The following is a 19309-nucleotide window of genomic DNA, read 5'->3' on the forward strand; positions in this document are numbered from 1 at the left end:
GAAATACTCATTTTTCTGATAGAATCAAAACTTTTACTTCAGATTGTTTTGTGTAAAGTAATACATAAGTGTACCTAAAAAAATGCTCCCATAACTCTATTTTATGAAAAAACTTGGTATAGTAGAGTAGAAAGAATAAGTAATTGGTAATTGTTAATCACAAAATCTACATTGTGGCCGCATATATATCACTTGGCTACTTATATGACACTAGTCCTTAGTCCCTACCTAATTTATTTACTCTTTGCTTTTCACTTCTTCACTTATATATGGAGTGAATTTGATTATTATAAGGTCTTTTTTTGTCATTTTATGTATTAAGTTTACTTAGAATAAGTTAAATAATGGATTTAGTACATGTTAAATACACACATATTAAATATCTATGATTTTAGAGAAACTTGTTGTACACACACACACAAACTCACATAGAACACATATACCTTGCCAGTGGATTTGTAAAGCTAAAAAGAAGCTGTAAAGAAGTAGCAAATGAATCAGTCAATGGTTTAGTAGTTTAGGTACGGAAGAGAGAAAAAGTAGAAATCAGAACTAGATGTGGCAGAAATATGAATAAAATTTCTCACTGGAGTTAATAAAATGCAACTGAAAAGAAAAGGTGCTACTTTCCATAATTCTATGTCAATGCACATGAAATTCCTCTTTAGGACATTCATGACAGTCTGGTCGTCTCTTCCCTTCATTCTTTGGTGTGTATGGCTTTTTACCCAAATTAGCTGGTTTTCTTTTGTGTCCTGAGGTATAGCCTGCTTTTTTTTAGCATGCTGTACTTGGCCAAGGGATGAAGCCAGCCCTGCTCTTTTCACTTTTATATGTTCATTCAACAAATGTTGAATTACACACAAGCCCTTTGCCAGTCAAAGCCTGTGTAATAAACTTTTATTCACATATATACTATTTATGGTTCTTTATCATTGTTAGCAAGGCTTTAAGAGAGAGAAGTAAAGAAATATTTAAAACTTAGTTATATCATGTATACTTTGAAATATAAATTAGGTCTTCTGGGCGCTAGTCACCTTTTCTTTTCTTTTAATATAAACTGCATTCATGGGAAACTTGATCTATTCCATCATCTGCTTCGTTAATGAATGCTGGTGGCCAGTGAAGGATATAGATGTAGATATCGAGTCACCTGATTTTCTGGTTAAGCTTCTATACTAATTTCTTCATCTATCATCATCTTCCCATTAAGCCACTTGTAACATATTTCTATTTAGGAGTCAACAATAAATCACTCTTCCAGACAGAGATATATATTTTTTTTTCCATTTCCCATAAAGTTAATCTTTAGGTAACACTTAACTTAAAAGTGTTAAGCTATCATGCAGATAAACCAATAAGCGGCTAATTGATGAAAATTAAGTGTTACCATTGTTAAACAAACAAACAAACAAAAAAGATTTGATTAATATACAAGATCTTCTCAGCCCTAAACTTCCATATCACAAGGACATGTTTGTTGGTAAAATAGCTGATTGGACTGGGAAGCCAGTTCCCAGGGAGATCTATTTCACATGTACTCTTCTCGCACAGAATCACAATCATAGAGAATTTGGGTTGAAATAAGACCTCTACTGGGTCAGTCCAGTGCACTCAACTAGGGTAGGATTGATTTCAAATGTTATTCCTTTGTCCATGAAAAACTTAGATCGATCTATTTAAATAACGTGTTTTCCTCATATGGTGTCATAGGAGTGACACCATACAAATCCTTACGAGGGAACAAACCAATTATATTGGGTTTTTTGCTTGGCAATATAATGCTATGTTTCAGAGGTATTTGTGTATTATTGTAAATAACTAATTTGGAAAAAAATTAGTTGTTTTCTGTTATTAAAACCCTGTAAACTGGTCAACTTGGACACTCACTAGCTGGTGTTAATTAGGGCCGGGATCACAGGTTTGATCCCAATGTGGAGCAACAAACTCTTTTTCTTTATAGGTGGGACAATTAGCTCATGTCTGTTTACAGCAGTGAAATCATCTTGCATAATTATGCCCCTCAAAAATGAATGAAATGAAATAAAAAAGTGAATTCATCAAGGCAAAGTCATCACCCTTATTGCAAAAACAAGCCACAGTATGTGTTTCATGCCCTGTTTTATGTTAAAAACACACGTTATACAGTGACACTGGCTGGGCTCACATTCCGGCCAAAGGACTTACTAGTTGTGCATGACCTTGAAAAGTTCCTAAGGCTTTTGTTCTTCAGTTTCACCATATATAAAATAGAATTAATAAAACTACCCACTATGTGGTTCTTGGGGGGCTTAAATGAGATAAATAAGATAGACTCCTCAGCAAGGTACTTGGCTCGTGGTAAACGAAATCTTCCAATGCATTTACTAACCAAGGACAACTGTTTTAAACTACCTTAGTTCCTGTCAAATTTATTTGTGAATTGAGTTCCGGAAAAACTGGGGCTAAATTTAGTTCTTTAGTGAGTATTAGAAATCTGTATTTCTCTTCCAGGATGATTAAAACTCTCAGACTAATGAGCCCATGGATGCTGTGTTTACTCATCTTTAAATAGCATTCATCTGTTATAATGAACACAGTTCTTCTCTGAAGTGTAGACATTTAATTTCCAGGCAATGAGAAGTTTTGTCCAGTCATTAGGCACTGGGTGAAATGGGAAACCTGGTCAGTCTCTGGCGTGAGTTATTAGCAGAGCTTCTCAATTTTGGCTGTACTTTGGAATCATTTAGGGAGCTTAAAAAAAAAAAAAAAAAAAAAAAAAACAGTGCCTGGGTTATTCCCCTAAAAGATTCTAATTTAATTGGCCTGTGTTGATGCCTGGGTGGTGAGATTTGTTAAGGGCTCATAGCAGGTGATTTTAATGTGTAGCCAAGGTTGTGTACCACCATAGTTAAAGAACAGTCAGGCCCTGGGTCAGGTCAGAATCTGATCCATCATATTTATATCACAGTCAACCTCTCCACTCCAGCTGCAGGGTGCTGTACCTTCTGGAAGGCAAAGAGAGCAGGGGAAAAATCTTTTTTTTTTTAATCACATTTTCATTACTTCCTCACCAACACCAAGATGTATAAGCTGACGTTTTTGAGGAAGATACCATTAGGCCTCATCTTAATGATAAATTTATTCATCTTTGAATCTCAGTCATGAATTCACATAATCCTTGGCTTAATGCCATTCAGAAAAATTGGCTGTTATTATAGAACCGTAGTATTATTCTGAAGGACTCACATGAGGTTGCTAACACACATATAAAAAAGAAAGGCTCTACCCTCCTTTTTTCATGCTTTTCTTACCTGTGTTCATGTGGGATCATGGAATTCCAGGGCTGGCATTTGATGCCACTCTTAGTGATAGATACGGTTCCCTTGTAGCTACCTCCTTTACCAATGATGCAGTTTCTAATGTAGTCTATCAGAAGAAAGCAGAGAAAAATTTTATAACTATGTGTAACATAGGTTGCATATATTAAAAAAGAAAAAGAAAATTCTATCCAAATCTTTAGGTAATTAATGTTTATAAGTTTTCTCAAATCATACTGACATTTCTTGCCTACAGTTTCTACTATTTTCAAAACAATACATTTCAGTATAATACAAAACAAAACAAAAAAAGACTACTGAGAAGTTTTAATTTTGTGAGTATATTTCTGGATACAGCAGAGATTAGTCTATGTATACACAACTGGCCAGGCAAATTTAATCTGACAGAATGATTTGCTCAAATATACTGAGCATTTTAAGAAAATGTTAAAAATAAAAATTAAGGGGGCGCCTGGGTGGCTCAGTCGTTAAGCGTCTGCCTTCGGCTCAGGTCAGGATCCCAGGGTCCTGGGTTCGAGCCCCGCATCGGGCTCCCTGCTCGGCGGGAAGCCTGCTTCTTCCTCTCCCACTCCCCCTGCTTGTGTTCCCTCTCTCACTGTGTCTCTCTCTGTCAAATAAATGAATAAAATATTTAAAATAAATAAATAAATAAATAAATAAATAAAAATAAAAAATAAAAATTAAGTAATTTGTAAAATCTATTCAATTCAAAGGGTTACTTTAAGATAATAAAAATAACTAACTTGTCTTTATCTCAATAAAATTGTATAGGTTTTTGTATATGTGTGTGTGTGTCTGACAGTTGTATTATGTTGATTATTATTTTCTATATTTTTGCTAACTTTTCAGCTGCGAAACTATAGAGCAATTAAATTTAAACAAGCTATATATTCCTATCAAATAATAGTATATACAGTTGCTAGCAACCTAGAAGATTAAAAGATGGCCTTATACTAGATCATAAATTATGTTTATTGTAGCTTTATTGGGGTATATAGAGATCATCTTATTTTCTTTCTTTTTAGATCATCTTATTTTCTACCATAAATTAATTTTAAGTGTCTACCTTCTTAACAAGGAAATATCTGTGTATATTATCAAGTACTCATTAATGACACAACACGATTTAAGAAAACACTAAACTTGAAATAAATACTATTATCGTAAATATAATCCATAATCATTATTTTGTGTGATAAGAGATTTATTTTGTAAAACTCATATTTATTTAACATTCTCCAATTATTTCCTTGATATAAATCTGCTTTGGAGCAAAGTAAATACGTGTGAATATAGTATCAGATAAACAAAATAGACACATTAACAAATAATATGATCTCAATTCTTCTTTTAAAGATTTTCAAAGTATATAATTAGGAAAAGACACAACTAATATTTCAAAATCTCCACATTTTATTATCAGCAATCACCACTATGACAGATTAGTTACCCAAAGTTGTTAACATTTAAAATGCAATGTAATAAGCTCAAAATGTACTATAAGGTGTTTTAAACTATTAATTTAAGGTGGCACTTTCTAAAATGAACATGGACAACATCAGTTCTAGGAGATGCTCCTAGAAATAAATAAAGAGGGAGGGAGCAGTCTAATCATGGAAAGTTTGAGAAATGCTCTCTTTAAAATATCATATTGAAAATAGTCAAGACACTAGTATCCTCTGTCTTAAAGGAAGAATTGACTGCATAACAGATATAGCATATAATAGAAAAATTAGTGGGCAAGAGCACTGTGGCAGGAAATTACATATATTTTATGCTTTATTTTGTTATGAAGTATTTAGGGAGAAGCCAGTTACCTTTGTTTTCATAGAGATCAAATTCGTGACCAAACTCTTTTTTCACTCCACTTGTCATGCTATTGAAAGGGAACCAGAGGCATCGTTTCCTTGCTTTATCAAAAACAAAAGCCCTGAAAAAAATATCTAAATGAAAAGAAGGAACACTACTACTTATATAGTTTTTAAAGAATGGGCACATGGTTTAACCAAGGAGGGCAATATAAAAAGACACATGGTTATATATGCATAATAAAAACATGAGTGATTTTTGAATCTACCATTTTGATAGCTAAATAAGAAAGAACAAAATTAAGTTTTTATACGTGTAGATTTAAATATCAGAATACTATTTGGAATGTTCTCATGTTATTTTAAATGATGTCTAGAAAAATGAAGTCTTAAACAAGCAAAATCAATATATAACACAACTACTTGGATTATTTCTGAAGACATTTTTTGGAAGTACACAGCAAGTAGGAAGATTCTGTTTGTAGTTATATACAAATGATTATATCTGAAATATTGTGATTAATTTCCAAAGTTTGTAATTGTGTAAAGTACATTCTAAAATGACATTTCCTAAAATGCATTAGACAAATCTCCACCCAGGAAGTTCTCCTAGCAAAAGGGATCTGAAATCAAATTTTGGAAAATTTTGCATATTCTATCCCTTCTTGGTGAGTTATAAAGCATGGAAGGTTATTAAAGGCTATGAAAATCTTGCTATCAGATAGATAAGTGTTTATGTAAGGCAATGTTTCCTAAATAGACTTGCTTGCATACACATTTTTAATTTAATTTAAAAATCTATTAATATCTATTAATATCACACTGCATACGCTCTTGATATATCTATCTTGAAGAAAGTTACCAAAATGTGTCACTCCTACAATCATCATTCTTATTGCTAAGTATTATATTGGGTTTTGTTGTTCACTAAAAAAGTCTTTCTAAACAAAATAAACCCTTAACTGAGAATAGTAAAGAACTTGATAAAATTTTCAACATATTAAATGTTACCATGTCTTACAATGTAGAAAATGAAGTGGGAATTCTGACCTGTTTACCTTCCTTTAAGAAATGGTATTAAAACTCCTTCTCACTAATTACAATGTCGCCATGAACAAGTATCTAATTAAACGAAATACAGATTTTCTAAGAAAAGGGTTTTTCACTTCTAATCTATATAATATCTTTTAAGAACACGTATTTTTCTTATAATTTTAGATATTCCAAGCTAGTCACTTATTTCTTAATAATTTGCCAAATTTTAAATAATTTTAAATAAGGGGAAATAACTTTTATGAAACATAAAAAATATGTAATAAAATTATTTAAAACATTTTACCTATGATCTAATATTTTTATGTAGTACATTTTATTCTATATTCAAATAACTCCAAAAATTTTATGCATAAACTTTGAGCTTTGATTTACACATCGATAATTTGAAATATCTACCTACAAGAACATCTTACAGCTGAAATCGTAATTAAGAGCAAATCATAAAAGTATATTTTTGCAGCGGTGGCAGATAACTTAAGAGAGGATTGGCTAATGATAGCAATAAGACTTGAATTTTGATCTGGTGGGCTGTAGCCTTATGCAATACATGTTAAATTCTCTATTACGCTATTGTAGCATGTTGAGGTGTATTAAATGACTTTGAATGCATAGTAATTAGAAAAAGAACACATATTAAAAAAAAACTAAACAAACATCTAAAACCAAATTTTAAAGTTACAGTTGCCACTTAACTTCACGTTAAAATAAAGTTGTGTGACACATATATAACTACTCTTCTATGGATAATATGGCTTTGACATGAGAATGCCTTGGAGGTGACTCACGAACCCCATCAGGAACATGCAAGATTTGCCTCCATGAATACACAGGTGATTCCATCTGACAAGTGGGTAACCGAGTTTCCAGTTTGCTGACTTGACTTCACCCTTTTTGCTCATTCCATTACAATGTCATATTCTCTCAGAAAAGTGTTTCCTTGAATCACTTTATACCTCCAAATAGACTGGATCCAAACAATAGATTCTAGAGTTGCATCTTCTTTTAAGTTTGACTTTAAGAGTCTTTATCTTATCCTTATTTTAATTATCATATCCCTTTCAATAATTTATTTTGTCTAGTTTTCTAGTTGTTTACGGCAGGAAGGCAATTCCAGTACCAGTTACTCAGTCATGGGTGGAGGAAGAAAGCCTCATATTTTCTTCTCTTGAGTCAAGTCATGGAGAGCAATTTTCTGAGGAGCTTAGAATCAGGCATTCTGGTCCTCTTTCCTACCCAGCAAAAAAGAACTTTGATCTCTGTAAAATCAATATTGTTGATACCTTCTCAGGAGGAGATTGCTTTTGAGAATGTTCCACCCCATACCCACTGAATCACAGATGCTTTCACACAGCATTGTTGGTATTTTCCAAGCATTTTTGTATATTTGCCATTGTCTTTCAATGATTCTAGTCCATATAGCAAGCCTGCAAAAACATCCTTTAATTCATTAAGAATCTAATTTCAGAGAATCACAGTATGTCCGTTCAATTCTGAACAACCAATGTATTTAGTGATTGCAAACACATGTGCCTATATATTTGGGATAGACAAGTGAGAAGGATGACACATTTCTGAGCAGAAGAATTCTTTCTGTACAAAGGTATTATGCATGTGGTTTTCTGCACAGGTTGCAATAAGTTTGAAGGCTAAATGCAACTCAACCAGAATACAGTAGGAAAGTATGAAACCTCATATACATGGGATATATAAAGATTTTTAATCATTTCACATGTGTTCCCTAATGCAGCAAAATCATCTTAGTTCCTCCTAAATAAAACATAGGGAAAGGTTTTTGTTTTGTTTTCTAGAGATAAGGCTGACTAATGTGAAAATCAAAAGGTAGTAATACTTTCCTTAATCTTGGATTCAGGAGAGTGTATTTTCAGATTCAGAGTTAAAAATAAATAATAAGATGAGGTTCTCCCATTTCCCTTGCCCCACCTTCCCAAGCCCGTGAGGGGAAATACAATAAATCTAACCTTCTCAATTGTGAGAACATCACTATAAATCTACACAGTTATGATGTTGATTGAGAGTAGTTTTCTCTAGTTTATTTTGAATAATCTGAAGGCAGGAAAGTCAGGAGAAGAAACAGAATTATCATAGGAATATACTTGCAAAATCAGTTCCCCACTCCCCTTGCCAGGAAATATCTCCCTGAAAGTGGCAGTTTGACAATAAAAATACTTTCAGAGGAGTTGTAAATGAATAGAAGGGAGATAGTCTGTCCTCCACTACATCTGTCGAGGACCTCCTCTGACCAGGTCCTTTCCCCCAGGCCCATAACACTCATTTCTCTGAAAAAGGTAAAATGAGATTAGGCTCGCTTGCCACAGCATTACTAAAATCTGAGTTCACATTACATGTCACTGTCCAAATGCAGTGGAGTAGAATTCAAAACTGACAGGATATCATGCACAGTCCTGTAAAAAATAGAATGAAATAGGGAATAAATGGGTATAAAGTAAATGAGGGGATGGGAATGTTTACAAAGAAGAATGAGGAAATGCATTTTCTTCTGGCAATTCAGAAAATTATTCAGATGCAACTGTCTCCTTCTTGGCCCAAAACTCCCAAGTTTTATCCTTGTGATCGCGGGCAAAGTAGGAAGGAATTCCTCCCTGTGAGGTTGCACAGGAAATTTCAAATGATAAGAAAACCCTCCGTTTGAATCCCCTCATGCCTCTTTGAATTTCTCTGTCACTTTTCACCTAAAACTTCATCATCACTACCCCTAACTCCTTTTGAACAGCCTTTGCTGCTGACACCAATCCCTCTACTTTTTTATCTAATTCTCTCAACACCTTTTATTTAAATCCCTAGACAATGATGTAAGATGCAGTAAATTCTGGCTCTGGCCCAACTTATATTCTGAAAATTCCTCCACTCCTCTTGCAAGAAAAAAAATTTACTCTGAATAAAATATTTTAAAATGTTGGCTAAAAGGCAATCTAATGGAATTTTAGTTTCTAAAGTTCAACTGTTCATAAGATGAGAAAACACAAATTCCATAACCAAGGGCATTCTGGGTTCTAAAAGATATCCATTTATGTGCTCTCCCTTACTCATATTTCCATCAACTGAGAGCTACATTTTCTGTTATAATGAATTAAAACTAAAGTCAAGCTTATACTTTTAAGGGCAAATTACACTGAATACAAAGAAAAGAAAAGAAAAAAAAACATGATGATAATTAGAAGATGTTATATTTGGAAAGTTATCCTAAGAACAAAATGAAGCAACTTACTTGCAAGTGAATGGAAGTCCTTTATTCCTAATACATCTATTGGCACATTGGTCTGCAGTGTTCATTTTTTTTGTTTTTATCTTCAGTAATGGGTCTTCTTTAATTAGAGTAGTCTTTGCTGACTTTTTGAATTCATGAAGTGTGTTTCTTCTTTTCTTCTGTCCTTCTATTAATAATAATAATTTTTTTTAAAAAATGGAGGAAAGCTTTTAAGGCTCATATAGAAAAAATGTCCTTAAGGATCATCCACAAGATAGTGATTTTATCTGACAACATACTAGATCTCCAGGGGTTGGGGGTGAAGTGAGGTGGGGATTGATACTCTCAGATAGATAAGAGCAAGAGAGGAATATTGTAACCAGTGAAGAATAAGTAACTTTGTCATGTAGGGTCACTCATCTACATTCTTTAAAATGAAATATGCTTATAAAAATTAGGACAGAGTTCACTCTACAGAAATAAATGACATGATATTCTCCAAACAGCATGAAAGCAAATGCCCAGGCATATCATATCATGCTCTGTAATTAAATTTGTCATTTCCTTCTACAGTTGGTCCTTATGTAAGTTACAGTATTAATTAGATAAGTCAATTCAATTACATGTGAGAAACTTCTCACTAAAAATGGTTCAGTGGATAAATTCTTCTGGCTCTCTTTAAACTATTTCATATTATTCATATTTTAGCCCTTCTCATTTCCTACAGAAGTGTTTTCTGTGCTTGGGGGTACTATTTCTTAAGTATCACTGAATTGTTTGTCTTGAAATCAAGCCAAATGCTATAAATCAAATGTATGTAAAACTTCAAGCTTTAATGTAGCAATATCATTTTTCTTCAAGAGAGTATTCTACAAGGCCCCTAGATAGCATGAAGCCTCCTATTAAAAATGTGAAAAACAGAACTAAAACATCCTAAAGGACTTAATCTTATAGATGACTTTAGAGTATCAAGAACTACTTCTTCATTCTTGATGTGCCCAAAGTTACCTAGCTTCTAATGATGGTCACCATCTTCACAATGAGGATCAAAATGTCTAAGAGACTGCACCTATTATACAATAAGGATGGGCATAATTGTGCCTCTCCTCTGCCTGCCAGTTCTTTTGAACACCCTTATAACAAAGGCAGTAATAATATATTCATTTTTAAGATAAAGAAACCAAGACACAGAGAAAAATTGCCATTTAGCAAACCTCATTTGAAACCCAGCTGCCTCACTTCAGAACCCCCAGCCCCCACTCTTAAACACTCATGATGCCATCTTTTCTTTTTTTTTTTTTTAATTCTAAGTAAGTAGAAATATGGCTTATAAATATTTTCTGAAGATCCGGTTCAGAGCTATCAGTAGAGAAGAAACTTGGATGGTAGAACAGGAAATGCATTCCTGGTCTTTATATGTGGTGAAATGTGCCAAGAAAAGAGGGTGAAAATTTTTGTGCAGAAAATTTGGAAATATGGCTAGCAGAGTGAGGTACAAACAATGGCATCATACTTTCAACTTTGCCAGCAACCACTGGCTGCAGTTGGTTTATTAAACATGCAGATGCTATTCATTAATGTCTATCCTAACCTGAAGTCCACCATAAATAAGAGAAAACATGAAGTCCTCTAAATTTCTGGTTCTCTGTAAAACTTCAGAGCACAATCCCCAAAAGACTGGTACTAATTTCTGTAATAATGTTTTCATTTTTAACTTTTCTTTGCCCTAAAAGATGGAATGGCCAGGGTACAACAGATATAATTTAAAAGACATTTTAACATAGAAATTCATTCAACCAAATAATCTATCAACATGTTATTTATTGAGTACGGAGCAAATGCCTTGCATAACATTGGCAGACAGATGATAATTCTGGCAGTCTTACCGACTTGCCAAATGACTTTGTTTAATTACCTGAAATGCTAATATACCAATGACTCAATCTACAAAATAAAAGTTATATTATATTTGAAGCTATTTAAATTATAATTATTAAGTAAATATTTGGAAATTAATTCAGATAAAAATGTTATAAATATGCAAAGTTTTAGCTTTGCTTTTGGAATTCCATTCTTTAATTTCTGGCATAGAGAAGAAATTGTTATTCTCCCAAGCAAAGAAGTGGTATAATTCTTTTCACATTTTGGTTTCTGCCACAGAACCATGTTAATGGGAGATATGTCTCTGCATTAGGAGTTTCTTCCTTTGACCGTGGTGCACCATTTCTGAAGTGCTGTAAAATGTTTCACAGAATAATAATCATCTGATTTCCTATATAATTTGGAGTATTTCTTAGAAACAAATAGTAGTTTATGGATGCTGAAAATCTATTAAATAAAACTGTTGACTAAAATGGAAGATATATATAGAGATAGATAGATATAGATGTGTGGATTATATATATATATATATATATATATATATATATATATTTCTTAAATAAATTCAGTTAACTAAAAATATAGAATTAAAATTGGCATGATGAATAATGTGTTTATTATACATATCTAAGTGTGAGAGAAGAGCATAAAACTAAATTTTCAGTCTGAGGCAAGTATTAAATTCAGATATGTATTTTACTAATTATCAAATTCATTTAACTAAAATGAATTAGTTAAATCTATATAGATGTAGATAGATATAGATATAGATAGATATAGATAAATTTTAACAGTCTGAGGCAAACATTAAATTCAGATATGTATTTTACTAATTATCAAATAAAAAAACCCCTTGTGGATGCTGTGGTTTCTTGGCTCAATACCATGCGCTATGAAGGCAAGTACTGAAGACTACTCTAGAGAAAAGAGGTCTCTGTGGGATTGTTGGTTGTGTTTAACTCTACAGATCCTCAGTTGTCCTACTGAGATGTGTTAATGTGTGGCTATACCTCATAACAGTAGTCTAACTCTTGCTTGCTGATAACTTTTTCCATCACCACCTTTCATCTAAAGATCAAAAAGCATTCAGAAAAGCAAATAAATCTATGATTTCCCTTTACTAGATAATAGATAGGAGTGAAAAGCTTGTATGGGCCTACAGAACTAATCAAAGGCAATGGGAACCAGATATCAGGATTCTCTTTTCACCATTTATTTCTCATGATTTAGAAGCTTTCCTTTATAATTTAGTCATTTCTACTAGGTCAGTAACAAATTACTCAAAAATGTGAAGTTCAAGCTTGTTGTACATCATGTAATCCAGGCATCTATAAAACTAATTTCTTCTTCAATAAAAGAAAAATTCAAAACAGGAGTCTAAAAGACAGCATGTCAAAATAAAACTCCTTTTCTGAAAATAGTTTCAACTTTTTCTTCCATATGTATTAACAACTGATGATTGTTTTACTGAAAACAGCTTAATTTGGGAAGAAACTAAAAAAAAAATATCTTTGGATCAGATTTTTCCCTACTATTTCTTTGTGCGTGACTATTAGTTGAAGTTTATAAACAAAATATTGAAATGAAGTCAAAGGGTGAGAGATCACAGCAACTTTGTCATGCTTTCTTGTACTTTAAACTACAACTCCTTTCTCCTCTTCTCCCAGTATGGGAAAACATTCTGGAAGCTATATTTCCTGAAGAACCAGAAATCCTTGTTTTAGAACTGAAATCGTTAGGATCTTAGTGAAAACCTACAAACAGAAAGTAGGGTCAAATGTATCAAGGTGCTTGAAGAAAGACACATTTCTCCCTCTGGTCCCCTGGCCTCACACTCATTTCTCTCAGTACCTCATATATTTTCTTCTCTGTATGGACTAACCATTGACTTCAAAGGAAAATCATGCAAGGAAAGGATTTGCAGGGTGTGGAAAGAAGCAGGAATCTGGCTCCACATATTCTGAGAAACCTACCCACATGATTAGTGATTAACAGCTTGAAGTGGCAAGATGTTAAGATGAAAGTACACAAATAATTAATGGAGGGAATGGTTGTGACTGGAGACTTTAACCTTCCCAAAGACAAGAATCATAAATACTAGTTCACAGTTTCATTGCTGTTATCTAGGACTTGGATTTCGTAGTTGGTATTTGAGAAGCAAGCGAAATGATCTCTTCCAAAGAGGTTTACACAATGAAGTGATAGTCAAGGTGGGATTCAGGGCCTCTCTTCTTCACCTTCATTCGGCTTCCTTGTTCAGGATGTCATGGTCACAGATGCCTCCTCCTGGTCTCTTCCCTGACCCTCTGTTTCTGCCAACAATTCTCCCTCCATGCAGCAACCAAAACAACCACACTGAAGTACAACTTAAGTCGGGTCTCTAGACCGACTCTAAAATTTCCAACTGCTTGCTACCCATGATGTTCAGAATAGTTTAGCACAACCATTCATGCTTATGCACGTTACCCTATCTCATTTTTCTAATCACAGGCCATACTACCCTGCCTCAGTAGTACTCAGTACACCAGTCCCACATGGTTACCTGTCCTCATTCTTTCTCACCTCCATGCCTTTGGCCACTTTGTTTTCCCCTGACTTCGGTATGACCATGCTCCATTTTTTCATACTCAACTTGGGTACCATATTTCCCCCAAATTTCCTAAGCTAGAAATGAACTCTAAACCATAGTATTATAGTATTTCTAACACAGAGATTTTCATATATTACTTAGCAAAATGGATTTTTAAAAGGCAATTTCAGTTGATTTCACTGTTTCTGGCTTCAGTATAAGTAAAAGGAAAAAAAAACAGCACATATTTCCTTCTCATAGATTTGGGTAGGAATCTCAGCTCTATCCCCTTACTATGATAAGATAATTGAGGTCGTTAACCTCAATTTCCCCATGTAAGATGAGTTGAATACTGCTAATCTTATTAGAGTTAAATAAGTTCTCTTTTAGAGTTTGGTCCATAACAGTTGCTTAACAAATGTAGGTTTCTTTCTCATTTGTTCATCTTTATATCCCCCCAGGTTCCTGGACATTAGATGCTTACTTAATGCTTCTTTTGTTACAGGGAATTGGATATCTGTTTCCAGTGTAGGTAGAAGTGGATAGGGGGTAATTCTATGTAGACCAACTCCTATAAGGATGGCTTGGATCCACTCTATTGCAATAAATGATCCCCATAATACATTCTGCTTATAATTGGTTGTCGCCTCATTATAGTATCCACTTCTTTTCTAACATTGTATTCTTTTACAATATGTACAAGTATAGACTCATAGAATAAACCTAAAAGTATAACCAAAGCAATTAACAACAAAAAAACTCCAAATGTTCAATGTTAGATGATATAAAAAAAAGGACAAATTTTGTATGTTCTAAGAGGACTATCCATGTTCTCCATTTTGGAGAATGTTGTTAAAAAAAACAACAACAACAACCATCAAAATAAACTTGCCACCCAAACTAAGCCAGACCCTCTTTTGATGACAATTTTAGCATTATCCACTTCAGGAATTATTCACAGCATATCTGTAATTCCCAATTGGCCTCGCCTTGCCTGCCAGCAACTCTTGGGCTGCATTCTCCCTATACTCAGGAAACACAGTCATTTCAACATTAGCCAAAGTGAAATATAATTACGAATGTATATCTCCTGCCAAAACTTCGTAATGCGTGCCAAAAACAAATAGATGTTGTCTATGGTTGATCTACCGTTTTGGGTTTTCCACATTGTGTTTCCTTCGCATTAGCACAGATGATTTCAGGTAACCATATTATACTTCAAACCATCAACATTTGAATTAAAAATGAAAGCCCTCCAAATATTAGCCGTGTTTTCAATTTATGCTCAAAATCCCCTAAAATCAGCAATCCTTATGAGAGTTCATTTTAGCATGATACACCTCAAGCATGATGACCTGCCTGATTGAACTAACTTCTTTTTCACCTCTTTGGAAATCGTACCTACATGTTTTCAAACTGGTCCTTCCTGCACACTGTTGTTTTTCACAAGGACCAGTTCACAAAATAGAAGAAGAAAGCCAGGTGGGTCGAATGCTTTACCTTGTCATTTAGCAAAGTCTTGATGTTTTCAACCCGGGTATTACATCAGAAACTAGATCAGAGCTCTGATACATTTCATATTTAGCTTATCTCCAAAGATATAGCCAGTCCTCTGGTTTGTGTTATGAAAAGGCCATGTCTACCATGTGGGCATTCGTTCCATTCTTTTATTCCCTTGTGCCTACCCATGGTGCTCACTACCTTCTCCCATTGGCATCTCAGCCACCACAATGATAATACAAACAAATACAGATGTTTCCTCTTGCCCTGATAACAACAGAAAACTTCCCAAAGCAGCAAATGGAATCTCTACACTTCCAGGAAGGTAGTATGAACTCACCAGCAGTTCCTTCCCAACCTGCAAATTCGGGGGAGAAATGGGAGACTGAAAGGAGCTGTTTCTCAGCTTAAATCAGAGTCACACAGTTTGTGCCTCCCTTGCCCTGCAGTTTCAAAGGGCAGGCATCCAAACTCAGACAGAATGAGATCTCAGAAGAGAGGCTTTCTCTTTCATTTTTATAACATGCATATCCCCAGAGTTTAATCTGCCTTCTCCAAATGAAAACCTGTATAAAGTCATCATTTAGCCCTGAAGGTTGACTGCGTGATGTGGGGTAGCAGAATGTCATGGAAAATTATCCCCTGGAAAGAAGGGAGACCCTGCTGTACTGACAGTCACTCTCCCCTTTTCAAGACCAGACCTTCGGTTCAGCTTTAAACTTGTCCAAACCAGCAAAATTCCAGCCAGTGTTAGCACTTCATTCCTGTCCCACAGTCCACAACTAGGAGGCTAAGGGGGAGCTGGGGCTAGGGTTGGGGTGGAGGACACATTCAGGGGATGTTAATTATCATTGTAAATGCCTTGCAAACAGAAAAAAAGAATATCAAAAGAAAGCACCAGGAGCTGTTTTTAAAAAAAAAAAAAAAAAAACCCATGCCACACACAGAGTTAAGAAAGGATGCGGGGGAAGGGGTAAAGAAGGTGTTAGGGAAAGGGAAGGTTAGCAGGAGAGAGTTAAAAGAAGACGAATGAGGAAGAAGAAGAGAAGACTAACCTGCATAGGGGATGGCGATGGGAAGCAGAAGGAGATGGAGGAGGACATGCTGCAGGAGCAGGACTGGCAGAAGTTTGGTCCCCCACATGGTGCTGCCGGACGCGCTGGCGGATCCCACTGGACGAGATGCCTGGCTGAGAGAAGCCTGTTCCGACTCAGTGCCTAAAAGAACCAGTCGGCTCTGAGCAGCTTTTTATTGCGATGAGCTAAGTTTGTTGTGTGATTAACTGGAAAGATCTAGGTCTGAACTCCCTCTTACGGTAAGAAACTGTTTAACAACAGCCCTTTACTCTCTTCCACCCCCTTCCTTTCCTCACTAACCTCCCCCCCAACAACACCAAAGAGATCCCAGCTCCCCGCCGCACCCCCCCCCCCAACTCTGCTTAGGAAAGAAACTTACAAAGAGAAGGTCACCTGGCCTGAGGCCAGCTCAATTTGGAAGCTGGAGCTCCAGATCCCTGTGGCTCCTATCCGAGTAGGGAAGGGAGGAGCAAGGCTCAGCCCAATAGCTAAATCAAGGCACAGGCAGAGGACCAATTCGCTAAATTTAAACAGGAAAATACATGTGTTTACATGTCTCTTTGGGAAAAGAGGAAGGGGAAGCAGCAGCAGAAGAAAGCAAAGAGCTGCCTTTCAGACAAGTGCTTTAGCTCCTAATCTGTCTGGTTTCCCTGCTAGAGCAAAGTAGGGACTCAAAACACTAACACAGGTTCCCTGGAGTGAGAGAGACAGTGGGGGGTGGGGGAGACAGGCAAGGAGGCAGAGCCAGGCAGGTCCAGACCAGGTAAAAAAGAGGGTGTGGTATTGTGGGGTAAAAATAAACGAGCGACACCGACACCCACCGTGTCAAGTAAGAAAACCGCCCCAGCCCAAAATGCTCAGAGCAGGCAGCTTCTCTCAGCAGCTACACTAAGCTCCGCAATCACCACAGATGTGCCTAAAGTGCATCAGAGAAACTTGTCTGATTTGGGATCTGTGATAAAGTCTGGTCATGCTCTCTCTTAAAATGTCTAAGAGATTAGGATTATCTACAGCCTGTCTCCGACAGATAAATGTAGCTTGGACTATGTGTCCTTATACCACACGCACACACACGCACGCATGTATGTCTATATGATGCGCTTACCTTCTAAGACTAACTTTCACTGGAAGTCTCTCAATCTGTTTTAATTCATACATAACAAAAGTGCCTCTCTTCTCCACCTCCATCCCTCTGAATGTACCCACCAGCCTCCCAGAATCTAAACGGAGAGATAAAGAGATTGCATGGGGAGTGGAAGGAGGTGGGGAGGGGGGCGGGAAGACTCATGTCTGCAGAACCTGAGATCATTGCTCAAACCTCTCATTGTACTGACGGGATTGATTTATCTTTGCATCTCCAGGTGATGCTCTGATTACTTGAGGCAGGAGCAGGCTTTATTTTGGATGGCTTTGGGGGGATAGTTCCCGGTGCGTCTCTGAGATGGGTGCAAATAGGAAGCCGCGTCTCTGTCGACCGAGGAAGAGCAAGTGGGCATGATGTGAAAACGACTCTGGGGCGGTGTGCAGCAGTACAGACGTGGTGGTGGGCAAAATGAGTGCCATCCGCACAGAGCAGCCTTCCCTTCTCCTCCTCCAGCTCCGCCCACCCACCTCCAGAAAACACCCGGGTTAGGACAGCTAGAGAAGCTTGGGATTAAGAGAATTAATTTTGAGGAATCTACTTTATATTACCTTCTCTTACTGTAAATTCTCTTTAATCATCTTCTCCTTAGAAAAACAAAACCGAGCAAACTGAAAAATCATTTGGCAGCCGAGTCTCCCTAGTGTCCCAAGTATCCATTTTACTCTCCTTTTTACTTTCTGGTAGGCTTCTTGGAAAATCTCAACTTCAGTGTATTGCCTGGCCATGTTCCTGAAATGCCCCACACATCTCTTGTGCTTTATTAGGGATTCAAACTCCTTTTTAAAGAAGCTAGATTTTTCTATAAGTAAATACTTACAGGTAAAGAATAAAGGAGACCAGTCTTTCTATTTGTTTTTTAGGTTTTTTTTTTTTCCTCTCTTTCCCTCCCTCCCAGAGAAGGCAGAATCAGTGCTGTAAGCATGATTGCAATTATCATTATAGGCTTGGAGCAAAATCCATCCTAGATAAGAGATTTAGAGCACCGCAAGGAAGTTGAATAAACTTATTTACTAAGTCACACATTTTCACAATTTTTATTGTCACACTAAATACAATAAATGCTTAAACCTATCTATAATTATATGTTTATATTTCTCTTTTGACAGGTTATTTGATTTCTCTATGTTAAAATGATAGCTCATATGCGTTGAGCTTTCAGTGAATGCTAAGCATTGTGTCAAATGCTCTTTAAAACTTGTCTTATTTAATCCTTACTATAAACTTATATTAAGAAGGAATTATTATAATTCCCATTTTATAGCTGAGGAAACTTAAGTAAATTATTTCTATCCTAAAATAACGTCCACAGATCCCAAAGGAATAAAGATCCAGGTGTGAGACTCGAATAGTTGGTCGTACCCCGTAGGATGGAGAAATTTCTGTAAACCCCATGAGAAGAACCACCTGTCTTTTGTTTAAGATTATAATCTCTGAAATAAGCCCAAGATGGAACATATAAGAAATGCTCAATAATAAGCTGCAAAATAAACCAATATATAAATAACTTAAAATCTCCCTAAACTACAAAGAAATATGCACGTGAAATAAATTAGTTGTGCTATTATTTTACTTTGTTTTGATAACACATTCCCTTTGTTCTTTCTAAATTATAGTAATGATGATTTGCCCATCCCTTGCTCTTACCTTTATACTCTTTAAGTGTTAAACTGTTTGTATAAGTCCCCCAAAATGTGTCTGAAAATTTTTTGATAAAACAGAGAATCTTGTA

The 19309-nt window shown here is 35.6% G+C and overlaps 1 protein-coding gene across 3 annotated transcripts in view; it reads right to left on the reverse strand.

Annotated features, from left to right (window-relative positions):
* HGF (hepatocyte growth factor) overlaps positions 1–17002 on the reverse strand; it is a 93866-nt gene extending 76864 nt beyond the window's left edge. The window contains exons 1-5 of one of the 3 annotated variants that reach the window (XM_078060089.1): positions 16816–17000; positions 16416–16577; positions 9432–9597; positions 5138–5250; positions 3294–3408 (exon numbers count right to left, since the gene is read on the reverse strand). In XM_078060089.1, coding sequence (XP_077916215.1) covers positions 3294–3408; positions 5138–5250; positions 9432–9597; positions 16416–16503 — 482 coding nt within the window. In that variant the 5' untranslated portion in view covers positions 16504–16577; positions 16816–17000. Of the gene's footprint in view, positions 1–3293; positions 3409–5137; positions 5251–9431; positions 9598–16415; positions 16578–16815 lie in introns of all 3 variants that reach the window. The other 2 variants (XM_078060088.1, XM_036111815.2) reach the window with 2 other exon arrangements.
* Positions 17003–19309: the final 2307 nt, after the last annotated feature.

This window comes from Halichoerus grypus, chromosome 12 (genome assembly GCF_964656455.1).
Source record: "Halichoerus grypus chromosome 12, mHalGry1.hap1.1, whole genome shotgun sequence".
NCBI lineage: Eukaryota > Metazoa > Chordata > Mammalia > Carnivora > Phocidae > Halichoerus > Halichoerus grypus.